We start from the raw sequence: 14287 nt of genomic DNA, 5'->3' as shown, positions 1-14287 counted from the left end.
TGACACACAATTAAACATCTGGCCATTTTCTAAGCTAAGTGAAAAACGGATTGGACATGGATAAAGCTGTAATGATTTGTCAATTCATCAATTGGTTGATCAATTGCCAACTTTTATTCAATTTCTTTTGTTCCAGCTTCTTAAATGTGAATATTTCTATAGCATCTATCTGCGGTTGCATCATGGCCTGGGGGGAACTGTGATTGACATTTTAAAGACCAAAACAACTAATATAAAAAAACGACAGATCAAATCAATGATAAACGTAATTGTTAGCTGCTGCCTGAGGCATGATTATTTGCTCCTTTACCCCCCCCCCCCCCATTTGAGTAATTAATAAATTAAAAACAGCAAGGGATTAATCCCTCAGAAACACTTGGGTGGCAAATACGCTCAGATTCTCTGTAGATTCAGTCAAGACATCAGAAATATCAACCACCTGATAGGGTTGCTCTGGTTGCACTGTGGAACAGCAGAGCACCAACAAACTCGCAGCAGGGTGCCGACAAGACCTGCCAGCAAGTATTGTGAACACACATCTGTAACTCATGGAAACCGGTCCCATCTGTTCACCAGCGCCTACCCCTAGTTGGCAACAGTTTCAAAAGCACATGTTGTGAAGATGCCATTCAGTTGCATTATAAATACAGGTAACTTTACTGAGAGGCATGAATATAGAGATAAATCAATGTAAGAGTATAAAGTATAAAGATCCATATTATGTGGCATGAATTAAGGCAAAGACAAGACAGAGGACTTATGAGATTAGACCAGACTTTCGCAAACACCCAAACAACGAAGATAGTCTTCTTATCTCTATCCTGCATGCTTGTTTTCTATTTTACTAACAGTTAATAATACTGATACTGCCTCCATTAATAAAAAAATAAATAAATATGTAATTGACAATCATTCAACGCTGGTGTTATTCTTTAGTGCGTAAACTGTCTCACCTCCAGCCAGCAGAGAGTCCCGCTGAGTTTTCTGATAGTCCATGGTGACTCCACCTGCAGCGAAGACGGAGACCATTAACAGACAGGAAATACTTCCAACAACATCCAGTACGTCCGATTTTGCCAGGAAACACACAAAAGTAGCGACTCGAGTTTCTTTTCGTAGTTACAAATCTGGCAACAAAACATTTAAAATGAAATATGGGCTTTTTTCCTGGAATCTCTCCACGTTATTATATCCCAGATGGAAATTACACACGTGACACACTCTGTTTTCATAACTGGACTTTAAGTCAACACTGCGTTCTATGAAACATCTCTAGTATTTATTTGGCTTCATTCACACAGTCCTGAGAACCGTCTTTTAACAATGAAATCTGCCTCGCTCACCTTGCCTCTCTGCAGCTACCTTGGAGGAGTGACATAAAGAGGCCTGGACTGAGCTCTCGGATCTGCTGGTAATCTCTTAAGGCTCTGAATGAAATGGAAGGGGGGGCGTCTAAAGGATTTGAGGATAGAGGGCTTTGTCATCCAAGGCTAAGTGCTTCTCGGGAGGAGTTGCCTCTTCACACGTACTCACTCAACTCACATTGTGCTCTCCCTCCGTCGAGCGTGCTTCGTAGGAATAAGCCAGCAGGATGTCCGTCAGGCTGAGCCACGCTTGGTGACGGGACGCCTTGTCCAGCAGGTAGGAGCGGTTGGTGAATTTTCTCAGCTGCTCCTTCTCGTCGTCGGTGAACGATACAGCTGCGGGAAACATTTCAAGTCACCGTAAAGCTTCGGTTTATCTTTTAAAAGGACTGAGACGACCTAGGTTTAAGATTCTCTCCTGTCGACTTGTGAACTGTAAAAGAAGCCAGCAGTGGGTGTGAGGTGCGATGGTGGAATTCTTAATACATACGCTTTTGATATAAAGAATTTACAAACTTACAGTTATATACAAAGAAATATATACAGGATTTTCACATGAGATACATACTGAAACCATTGTGTATCAAGTTAATAGGACACCAAAGCATCATGAAGTAGGTTTAGTCTTTAAAACTGTCCACCCAATCAGCAAATGCACTATTTTCTCTATTGTTTGGCCTTCTGTCCCCATTAAGTCTGCGATTTCATAACCAAAATGGTGCTTTTCAAAAAATACTATCGAGACTGGATGTATCTGAAAATGCTCGGCTCATATTTCAGTGTGGACGAGAGGAAAAGGAGCTTTAGTAAAATATTGATGTATGGGCCATATTGAAATAGCAGTATTTCCCAAGAATTCCCACCAAAATCATCTCCCATTTTCCCCGTAAAAAATACCTGCAGGAATACCAGATTTTTGAATTTTTTTTTTTTAGCATTCTTGTTCTTATGACTAGGTAATTAAACACAGACGCCCTCTTCAAATCTCATTAACCTCACGAGTGTCACAGATATGGTGCGATCTTGAAATGTTATTATGATGGCAAAAATAACTGGATCAACTGTTCGGCTGCAGGTGTCTTCCAATTACTTTTCACTTTTCGGGCAGCTAACAGCCGAGCATCGCTCCGAATAAGGCTGAACGAAATAGAGTGCAAAACCTTTAAGCTAAAAGCAGATTAATCAGACAATCGTGCTAAGCGGCATTCAACAAGTGCGCATCGAGTGCAGATGATACCATGATGATACAGGGATGTTGCGATTCTCCTTCGCACTCAAAACGGCCGCATGAGATGAATTTTTCACATGGTATAACACTCCAGGTCAGTCATACACTCTCCTATCACCACTTCGGCATATTTTATGATTAATTATCCAAAGCATTCATTTTAAAATCTAATTTCATTCATGGTGAGAAAACCTGGGAATCATCGTAAAAGAGGGATATACTTCAGGGAGGCAAGGAGAGATCCTTCAACCCTTGTATGCGGGTATACAGAGCACAGGTGAAGACTGAGTCTCTGATGTACAGTTTTGTTTGCAAATGGAAAAAGAGATTTGGCCATTTTCCTACTGTTATCGTGTTTTAGTGTTGCTGGAGAGCCAAAATAACCTGGAAACTGTTTTGTTTTTACACAAATTAGCCAGTTTAATGGGGATTGTAGTATAAACTGGATGTATTTTTCCAGTGAACCTCTGCTTCACATTCTCACTATTTCACACTGCTTTTATTGCCGGCTGATGAACTGCTGCACTGGAGCTGCCGCCTTGTCGAGGGGAATAGCCACGACAGCAGCAGTTGCTAAGGGATCGAAGCAAAAAAAACAACAACAGGCAAAACACATTAGTCAAATTAGTAAAGCTAATCCCATTTAGATACGCGAGAGCTCTGTGTTAGGAAAATATAAAAGGTCTGTGGTTATGAAAGTATCTTAAAATCGTTGCAATTTATATCCACAAATTCTATTAACTGTTGCTTTTTGATAGAGACATATCTGCCTATAATTCAAATGCGTATGAGTATAAATAAACTATTTGGAGGCATCTGCTTAATGGTCTGATCTGCGGCAAGCCTAATGGGGCGACACAAACAGACTTCAATCCCATTTAAGCTATCTGCAGTTTAGTACTGAAAGGGGCGCTGAATGTCTGCAGGAACATGCTGTAACTCAACAGTTCTTTTTTTTTTCTCTCTCTCTCTCTCACAGCAGCTTATAAAACAGCTGAAAGCAATTCCTCTCTCTGCATGAGAAGAGGAGAGTCCCTGCACCGAGCCCCTGATGTGCAAAGATGTACTGGTGTGTGTGTGTGTGTGGCTGGAGCATGTACACAAACGCATAAACTCACACGAGCAGGCGGACACACTTGATATACAGTATGCATATACAAACACACACAAATACACACACATACTCACACACACAGACACAGAGGCAGCGCTTTAAAAAATGATCTCTCTGGCTGCAGTGGGAACTTGGCTCTGCTGGGAGGGAGATTCCTGCTGCATTACGTCAGGTTTTTAGCTCCCTGCAGACGCTACCTGAGTCCCTCATCGGTGCAGCTGCGGCGGGTAGAGCGCAGCTGAGCGGAGAGAGAACACACACGCGCAGACCTGAACACCCACATTCACGTGCACTCGCATCCGTGCTCGTGCCAAGATTGGAGAGAAGAGATGAAAACTGATACGTAAATGTGAGCAAATGCACACATAAACTCCAGGAATAAAAAATGCAAGAGAAAAGTACACATTTTGACACCTACTGCTTCTAAAATATATTTTCCTGCATCATCGTTCACACAAAAATGACCCTGAAGGCGCACACACACACACACACTGCTACAGTCTCTATGGGTCCTAGACCCGAAGCTTCACGATCCAACAGCGGTAAGCACCTGCCCTGTTAATACGTCTATTACACCCACCCCTGGTGGTGAGGATCTATTATTTCTGAATTTACTCACCAGAAAGACAAGTTTGTGTGCCAGAAAAGGTTCCTTGATCACGCCAGTCAGTGGGCGTCGGTCCTCACGTGTCAGGTCCCCCGCTTCTCTACCCTCTTTGACAGGGAGGTTTGAGGTTTTTGGAGTCCCAGACTCCAGCTGTATACAGACTTAACCTGCAGCGCTGAGTCCCGAACGCTCAATGTTCAATGGTGTTCACTCAATCAGCATTTCATGTAACACAAGTGGTGTCACGATCAGCAGATTATGACACACATACACCTAATCGTATGACATAGTTGGTCATTTGTATCAGAGAAGATGACTAATAAGAATTCCCATTACAATATATATATATATATATATATATACATATATATATATACATATATATATATATATATATATATATATATATATACATATATATATATACATATATATATATATATATATATATATATATATATATATATAGATGATGTAAAGTCTGAACACTCACAGAGCTCCCACTCTCTTCCAAGTCGCACACAGCAGCCTTGCGGGGCTGCGATAGTTTCAATTAATCCTGCAGCCAAACCGACGAGGTGAGCAGACCTGATGGATTTACCCTCTTACTGCAGCTGCACCGCCATTCATTCATCTCCGATATGGAGCCAATCAATTCTAGTGGGCATTTGCACTCGGCGTAGAAGAGCTTCGGCTGATTGGAAATTAATTTCTGACCTAATTCCTCCAGTTGGAAAGGCAGTCTGGCTCTTCTCTGCTCTCTACGGGCCCAGATGGCCTGATGGCATGGAGTAAATATGCTTTGTCAAATACTGCTGAGTGTTGGAAAACACTCCCAGAATCTCGCAAATGGAAAGGGGTCGGGGTGTGACCTTGCAGATACGGTTAATTTTGTGCGTGCGCAAGCTGTGATCATGAGGCAGCAGATTAAAGAGACTTTTAATCTACAATTTGTCCAAATTGTAAGCTTTGGTTTTAGTTGTAGTAGTTGAAATCTGGTCAAAGGTCATAGATTTCCAATTGGCGTCTGAACTTAGCCATAACAACGTGCAGCAGGTAGAGAGAGAGAGAGAGAGAGAGAGAGAGAAAGAAAGAGAGGGAGCTGTCAGGTCCGTTTAGTCTGGAGCGGTGTGTGAATACAGGCCTCCAGTGGACAGCTGTGGCCTGTCAGTGTGTGAGCCCTGACACCGGAGAGCACAAAGGGGCCAGTTTCTACTTCATTAGCACTTGTGTCCACATCCATCTGTCAGGTGACATATATATCAGACTCAGCAGAAGTGAAGTGGGGTGAGAGGAAAAGTCTAAAAAAGAAAGACCCAGCATCGAGATATTGTGAGTCTCCGTCTTTAAAAAATACGTCGAACGGTTTAAATCAACTAGCCCCGCTTCTTAAATCTCCTGACCGACTCCTGTTCTTCACACTCAGCTGAGGCTAATGCTATTTGGCCTGTCAATCAAGCCATTAAGTTTAATTTGGCCCATTTATCTACGCCCGGGCTCCCGACTGAGGCGCTCTGTCTTAGAATGCAGAATGAGGCGATGGGAGCCGGCGGGGGCTACAGAGGACCGTAATGTTCTTCAGAGGGTAAACCCAGACTGCCGCTAATGGACTGTGAGTCGCTGAGTGATGGCTGTTCGTCAGGCGGGTCGGGGTCGGGGGGGGACGAGGGGGCTCGCTCCTCCTGACATAATGCTATCCGTTTAATCTAAATCCTCTCTGGAGCGTACGACACCCGTGCTCTACGCGTAAGCTGTGGCTGCGAGCCCACGCGCGCCTGCTTAAACAGTGGAAGTGCTGGAATTAGCAGGCTGTTAGAGGAGCTGGATGACACAATTAAATAGACTCTCGCATCGTGCCGGGGGCCTCCGACAAGCATAAGAGGCTGAACGGAGAAATGAAGCTGGGAGGCTCCAGCCAACAAGCGGTACGTCTCAATCTTAGGTAATGAGCCATTGATTTTAAATGGATGGGAACTGATTGCAAAAAAAAGCACTTCTGAATAGGAGAAAAACAGGATATTGAAATGTATGAAGGTGGAAAAAGCACCCTGCCTCCTTTTTTTCCCTTTTTGGGCTTGTCACATTTGAACTCAGTAGTCGCAGCACTCAAGATGTGCATGTTTAGTTGTCAAAAGCCAACAGGGAGATGTAGTGATTAAGAAAGGTTCAATCGTTCATAATGGCAAGTGTCTTTCCTGTTGAAGTGCCCCGAGGCTTTTTTGGCAAAGGCTGTGCAGCAGCTCTGTAGCTGATTAGCTGAGCCCTGACCTTCCTCTGGAGGGGGGCAAGTGAAAAGGCTGATGTGTCCTTTGGGGATTGATATATTGTCAGAGAACAATGTCAGTACCCGGCTGACATGAATCCCAGCCAGCGGATTCCTGTTTGGAGCTCTGCGTGTACAGTAATTCCAATTCACGGTACTATTTGTGGAAGTTTTTGGAATAGTACTGCTGGGAATAGTGAAATGGTTGCTGAGAGTATTTTAATTTGGTCAAATTAAAAGGAACAAACAATGCATGATTCTCCTCTCAATTTATACAGCTTCATGCCACCTTCTGGTAGCCTTCGGTCACTACTTTGTTGGTTACTTTTAATTTGCTTGAAAACCCAAAATGATGAGTACGCATTTATAAACATGTGATATGTGATATGTATCCCTGCTGGTTTCAAGATGGCACAATGGCTTCTTCGATGTGTTGCTGCACATCTGTTGCTTTGTTTGTGAACACCACAGCTGTCTTCACATAAAACACCTTTTTTTTTTTTTTTTTTTTTTTTTTTTTTTACTTATTCTATTGTAAAACTGTATATGCATATATTTATACCACCTGTCTATTGTGGTATTTGGCTTGTTTTTTTTCTCGTACCTTCTATGTTTTGACTGTCACCAGAGTCAAAACTGAACATGGAGAAGCAGCGTTCACTTTTTATGCTCCACATATCTGGAACAAACTCCCAGAAGACTGCAGGTCTGCTCCGACTCTCGGTTCTTTTAAATCACGGCTGAAGGCTTTTCTGTCTGCCACTGCTTTTTTATTAAATCACAATTCTAGGGTTAATATCTCACACTGCACTATAACTGTATTCTCCTGTTTTTATCTGTCTTACTCTATTGCTTCATTTTATTTCCAATTAACACTTTTAATCATGTTTAAATGTCTTTTGCCACGTGTTGCTTTTCTATTCTGTCTTGATGTATTTTATGTTTTATGTAAAGCACTGTGAATTGCCTTGTCGTTAAAAATGTGCTATACAAATGAATTTGCCTTGCTTCGTTATGCACCACTACACCAAGTCAAATTGCTTACTTACTTGGCAATAAATCTGATTGTAAACGGTAAATGAACTGTACTTATATAGAGATTTTCTAGTCTTTTTCACAGCTTAAATCGCTTTTACACTACATGTCACATTTACCCATTCACTCACACATTCATACAATGATGGCAGGGGCTACCGCGCAGGGTGCCAACCTGCTCATCAGGGGGGAGCTAACATTCAATCACACATTCATACACTGTTGGCACAGCCGTATGGAGCAATTTGGGGTTAAGTATCTTGCCCAAGAACACATCGACACATGGACTGGAGGAACCGGAAATTGGAATCAGGCTTTTTTTTTTTTTTTTTTTAAGATTTTCTCTGGCATAGACGCCTTTATTTGAAAGTAGAGAGACAGGAAATTACGGGAGAGAGAGGGGGGTGTGACATGCAGAAAGGTCCGCCGGCCGGGACTCGAACCGGGGTCCGCTGCGTACATGGCATGCGCTCTTAACCACTCGACCACCTGCGCGCCCGGATTCAGGCATTTTGATTTGAAAGATGTTTTTAAATCACTGAGTACAAATTTGCAAACTGAAGTTGGCAATTCAAGAACCTTAATTGAAATTTTGCAAATTCTCATGCACTCTACCCATGTCTACTGTGCAAATACGCACCTAAAACTACTATAATTTTTTTTTTTTACTTTATTTTTTATTAAGCTAAAACTACAATAATCATAGTCAGTTATTAGACCCTTCTGTTGAAGTGTGCTTTCTGTGCATAACTTGTCTGTACACAGAAAAAATGAATCTAAAAATGTAAATTGATTTCACTATTGTTTAAAAAGGTGATAAACTTGAGATGTATCCCTGCGACACAATTCTGATGAATATACTGAATTATACACGTGTTTAAATGAAGGGATGACGTGAACTCACCAGCTTCTCCTTCCTGGTCTGTAGAAGGACTCAGCTTCGCCCACCACGGTTTAAACTTCAGCAGCCTCTTTATCTCATCGTCCTCAAACAAATCAGCCCTGCAATGACGCAGATATGTTAGCGGACGACAGACAGACGGCACAGAAACACCATGTTCAGATGCAGGATGTGTTTTTTTTTCTGTTTGAATGAATGAACTCACAGGTAATGGTCGGGAGAGAAGGCTGATGCCTCCACTTCCAGCCGGGCCTGCCTCCTCTCTGCTACCGTTGTTCCTTCTGGGTTCTTGACATCAATCACTTCACTGAGCTCCTCCTGTCGGGACATTCACAGCGTTTAAAGCCTTTAAAACTTTACTTGAATAATTCACAACGTTTTTATTCAGCAGCTCTAATCACTTTTGTAAACGGCGGGAGGATTTAAGGATCTTTACTCATTATCTTTACCTGTAATCTGGCAAACACTCCAGATCTCTGATTGCCAAAGCCGTATTTCTGCAGGGCTCTCAGCTCCTCTTCAGAGCTCTCCGTGTACACCTCCTGCTCAACCTGCCAGTCAAATTCTTCATCGTCTTCCTCCTCATCATCTCCCACACCTTCGCCGCCATCTGATGAAATGTTAAGCAGGTATGATTAATACAGTATCGCTCCATGTTATCTTTACCCAAATGACTGATTGATCAGTCGATAAAAAAGTTGAACTTTTGTTAAGATTTGACTCACCTGTGCTGATTTCTTCAACCAGTGGTTTAGCTGAACGGGCTCCTTTGGAAGCGAGGAGACTCGTCAGCATCTGGAGGCCTTCGAAGTGCTCTCCAGCTGTCTCCTTAGGGACCCGAAGAGTGAAAAGACCTTAAGCAAGACAGGACATCTGTTTGGTGAATGTATGCTTAGTTTTGACAATTTATACTAGACAATCATTTAAAGTAAATTAGACTGCAAACTGCTGACAAAATCAGGCATTCATTTCAACCTATTCCTTTTTTTTTAATTCTCACTGAAAATTATTAATAGCCTCTATATGAGATTGAGAGGTTGCTTTAATCAAATAAAATTGCTGAAGGCACTTATTAAACTAATACGTGACATGTAATATATCTGAGGAATATTTCACTCTGATGTTTCAGACATGAAATGCATAGGAAAACACTATTAGATCAGTAACTGCTCATACTACAACTATAAAAAAGTTTATGAATTACATTTAGGACAATCACAGGTGAGCATTTTTGTTAAAAGAATGAATAGCAGGCAAAAAAATACAGCATAGATGAATCAGACAGATCTGGGCACACCACAAGTATAGTCTGGTCACCCTAAAGACCTCATAAAATTTCATCAATGCGCCCAAGTGTAAAGCTTAAAAGTGCTTTATGCTGGAAGCTAACTAATTGCTTAAGATGTGGGGCTTTGCAGAGCGGAGAGCCTGGAAGAGGGATCTTAATGATTGCTCATTATTAGTCTAAACAAGGACACTCATTATCTGAGCTTTATTAGCAGATGTTACAGGCTTATTTAGACACAGCATGTTAACCGGGGCCACGCTGACAGACGGGCAATGAGGTGTCAGAGTCCATAAGGCGGACGTCTCTGTAGAAAGACAGCTTCATTAGAAGTGATTATGTGAAAGTCAAAGACGGATCAAGATGACACACAGAGAGCTTTATAAATACAGAGGACGCCGATAATCGTTGTTTCATTTGTGTGTTTAAAAGGGGAATCCTGCATCAGCTCGCTGTCATGTCAGCGTCACTGTCGCTGTGTGATGAGATGTTACAGGCAACCTGCAGGCTGTAATCGTTATGACATTACAGATGGTTCCAGTGGCCCTTTAAATGGGATGAAATAACATGATCAGTGGGTTAATTTACTGCGCTTGATTGAGTGAAGTACAAACTGAAGATACCCCGGGGATCAATCACTGACTGCTAGTCGAAACACATCTCGGTGTCTTTTACAAATGAAGCGAGACCCAGAAATCATGTAAAAAAAGAACATCCATATTTTTTTTATCCGGAACAATTAAAATGTGTTAATAGTCCACTTTCTGGCATACATGCATATCTATGTGTTGTTGTCATAAAACACCTTTTAAATCAGTTCTGAAACGCTTTGAATGTTTTTTTATATATGAGTATTGTTTACATCATTCTACTAATTTGCGTGCATGCTTCCATATGAACATGCAACATATGACTATCACACATCTGGATTCAATCTGACATGTCCCTGTTGCGGGAACACATTAACACACCATCACCGCTTTACGCTAATTAAAACTGCAGGCTTCTTATCATCATCATCATCATCATCATCATCATCAGTGCTCTGTTATTAAAACGTGTGCTTTACATATCGCTCCTGGCTGAGAATTCATTAAATCTGAGGTCATTTTTATTTAAAACAAATTTCTTACTAGACCTTTAACTTTTTATCAGGTGACTGAATCAAGACCGGAAATCCAGTGGCTTACACCAATTCGGGGGCTCTGATGGTTAAGATGCATACACCCATATAACCACAACCCCATTCAATGCCAAGCAGAGACCTTTGTGCATGGCATAGCCCTCTCTCACTACCTGCGTCTCCTGTCAAAACTACACAATAAAGCTGAAAATACAAAATTAATTGTTCAGCATATAGATTCATGAAGCTCCAATATGATCTCTGATTCAGCATTTATGAGTAGTATGAGTGTATATGATATATAGTATAACTCAATATGTTGAGACAGCATTAATACAGAGTATAAAAACAGCTTTCTTTTCTTCTGGTGAAGGAAAGGTCAGCACATTGATTCTTACAAACACCAGCGAAGGGGGGAAAAAAGCACACGCACACACACACACGGTCGTTAGAAGTTTGTAATGTACCACAGAATGAACTGATTGTACTTGTTCCCGATTCATTACGTTGGCAAGAACAGAAGAAAGCAAAGTGATGGGCGATATCAGATCCTCCAAAACAAACCCTGCTCTTTATTCTCTTGCCCCTCAGCGCTTGTTTGGCTCTGTGCTTTTAGAGCGCTTGTATATAATACCGCAAAGGATGACAGACGTAATCGTTTTAGTAGTTTTAGACAAGGACAGAAATTTTACAATCATATTTGAGCAAATGAGAAAAAGCCTCAGGATGCGCTGAGATTATTTTAGTGTACTGGCAATGGGTATGGGAAACTTACTCTAAGGTTGGTTCAATGCCCAAATATAGATTACGACTTGGAACCTGCAATGTTGTAAAATTAAATTGGGCTCCCTTTCATGCAGCAGCAGCATTTGCTGGAATACCTCAGCAGGCATTTTTGTCATGTATTATCTAGTATGACATGTCATACTAATTTACCGCCATTGTATGTGTTATCTTATGACAATGTTACCTACCTTTATCAATGTCAAATACAGCCTTTTCTCTTCCATCTTCCACTATCCTTCCAGGGAGAGTTAATCTGAAAATAATAAAGATCCAGATGGTTATAACTCATTTGTTTGATCCTGACAGTTTTCTGTTAATATTGAAACCATACCGAGTCACATAACTTCATGTATACTTGTAAACTCACCTAAGAAAGTAGGGCTTGGCATAAAACTTAAAATCTGTGCCGTCAATGAAAAGGTCAAACTCTGATGTTCTGGTGTAGGGCACACGGATGCTGAGGATCAGGTACTCAGCATCTTGGCTCAGGTCAAATGCAGGAGTTATCATGATGGATATCAATGTCACACACACCTGCAGAATCAAACACAGGAAGAACCCTGAACTCAGGTTACTTTCTATAGTATTGCATTTCACAGCAGACAAGCCAGGCTGCTCTGATGAATCACACCCCAGCTGACTATAGTGTGCCACCTTGTGGTTGACTCTATAAGATGTTGTAGCTGATCACATGACTCCACATGTGCTGCACTGATGGTGAGAACTGTAAACAAAGCTTATGTCAAACGTAACCACTCATTTTCAGCGAGTTACAACAGGCATCTATGCTTCAGATTCACATTAGCCTGTAATAAATCGTGGATCCTGCTGTTCTCTCTCCTTCATACAAAGCTGCTTTTATAAATCTGGGTATTTAAAACGAATTGAATATTAGCAAACGTGTGTACCTTTCCAAACACAACGTAACATTAATTCATTTAACTAAATATGAAACGTTGTATGTAAGTGTGTATGTCTGCCTTATGACACTATTATTATCTTTACGAGATATCCTCTAAAGTACATTGAGGAGTATTAGTTATCTAACATTAGTTTAGCCTTATAAGTTATGTACGTCACACATGCATTACAATCCCCGCTCTAAATTTAGTGAAAAATTGCATACCGATTTTAACAACAGACCCTAAAAACTCAATGGGCAATGAGTGTTAATCAGTCAGGTGTAAGCACGTGTCAGACAGCTACATGTCACGTTTATATGACAGATTTTTAGACCAAGTTTGGTGTTATAGTCAGCTTGTCACTAGCCTGCACGCTGAGCTAACACATGGTGTCTCTGCTAACACACCATAGCAGCAGTGCTAGCTTTCCGACGCTGCTATTACTTTATTTCAGGCAGTGGAAGTGAACAGTTTAAGCCACTTCCGTCACAGTGCCTGACATACAGTTCATTTCAAATTTTATAAACATGAATAAATACTCACCAGAAACCAGAAACACACAGAGTTACCCCCAACAAGCCTCACAAGCAGCACTTTGATGTAGCGTCCATGTTTTACCGTAGTGTGACGTGTAAACGGGCAGTAAAAATGTTCTGAGAAAATTCACTTTCCTGAATGACACGTTTATGGACAGTACAAATTGCAGCATATGACAGTGTATGTCAAGTTTTATGATATCACATGACATGGAGCCGCAGCTATGGAGCCATTGCTATTTCCCAGCACGTCTAGTTATGTCTTCAAATGTCTTGTTGCCCAGCCAACAGTCCAAACCAAAAGTCTATTCAGTTTTGAATGACATGAGACAGAGAAATGCTGCACATGATTTTGATGATGAAATTATGAAAATTGAGAAGCTGAAGATCAAGGAACTTTTAGGATTAATGCTTTAAAAAAGTTACTTCAATGATTAATCAAGTAACAATATATTTTATTTAATTTTTGTCTAATCTAATTATTATTTCTGGGCCTCAGTTTTGTTATGTCAAGGTACACATTAATTCAAGAATATTCATCAGCATGAAACTTAAATGATTAAGTTCTTACAACTTTTTGACACGTGGAACTTCAAAAATTAGCTTCAAGGTGAGGTAATAAAACAGGACCTACCTTAAAGCAAGACTATGTAAAATTTGAAATAGCACAGACTCTCTTTAAAAATGAAATTTGAGCTATAGGGAGTAAAACCCTTACTCAATTCAATACCATCGGAGGCTTTGTAGCTACACTTTTATTTGTTGTGGTAAAATTAAACTTATATTACTGTATAATGAACACCACAGAGTCAGTTTACTGACCTCATAACTCTTCTTTACTGTTCTACTCGTAGGTTTTAGCATTTACCCGTATTGTCACCTGTGGCCACAATGGCTGCTGTTCAGTAAAAAATGTTCACAGTCTCACTTTAAACCCCTTATCATGTCTTTTGACATGTGTTTTAGTGATACACATGCCAAAACAATGAAGACTTTTAATGGCACTGTGAATAATGAAAGTATGAAAGGGCAAACAGTACTTCTGAAAAACTAAAATAAAACCCCAAACATTAACTTTGAAAAGACAAGAAAAAGGTTGTTGTGGTGCTTTCAAAGGAAGTATTCGTCCCATCAGGCTTCCCA

The 14287-nt window shown here is 40.8% G+C and overlaps 1 protein-coding gene across 2 annotated transcripts in view; it reads right to left on the bottom strand.

The window, feature by feature from the left end:
• The window catches only part of shq1 (SHQ1, H/ACA ribonucleoprotein assembly factor), a 38043-nt gene extending 24823 nt beyond the window's left edge, over positions 1–13220 (bottom strand). Inside the window, exons 1-9 of one of the 2 annotated variants that reach the window (XM_062443917.1) lie at positions 13152–13220; positions 12074–12240; positions 11895–11959; positions 9238–9366; positions 8962–9122; positions 8718–8830; positions 8516–8613; positions 1543–1700; positions 954–1007 (exon numbers count right to left, since the gene is read on the bottom strand). In XM_062443917.1, coding sequence (XP_062299901.1) covers positions 954–1007; positions 1543–1700; positions 8516–8613; positions 8718–8830; positions 8962–9122; positions 9238–9366; positions 11895–11959; positions 12074–12216 — 921 coding nt within the window. In that variant the 5' untranslated portion in view covers positions 12217–12240; positions 13152–13220. Of the gene's footprint in view, positions 1–953; positions 1008–1542; positions 1701–8515; positions 8614–8717; positions 8831–8961; positions 9123–9237; positions 9367–11894; positions 11960–12073; positions 12241–13151 lie in introns of those variants that run through there. The other variant, XM_062443925.1, reaches the window with a different exon arrangement.
• Positions 13221–14287: the final 1067 nt, after the last annotated feature.

The sequence above is a fragment of the Scomber scombrus genome, chromosome 3 (genome assembly GCF_963691925.1).
Source record: "Scomber scombrus chromosome 3, fScoSco1.1, whole genome shotgun sequence".
NCBI lineage: Eukaryota > Metazoa > Chordata > Actinopteri > Scombriformes > Scombridae > Scomber > Scomber scombrus.
The sequence above is the reverse complement of the archived record's forward strand: the minus strand, read 5'-3'. Positions and strand labels throughout refer to the sequence as shown.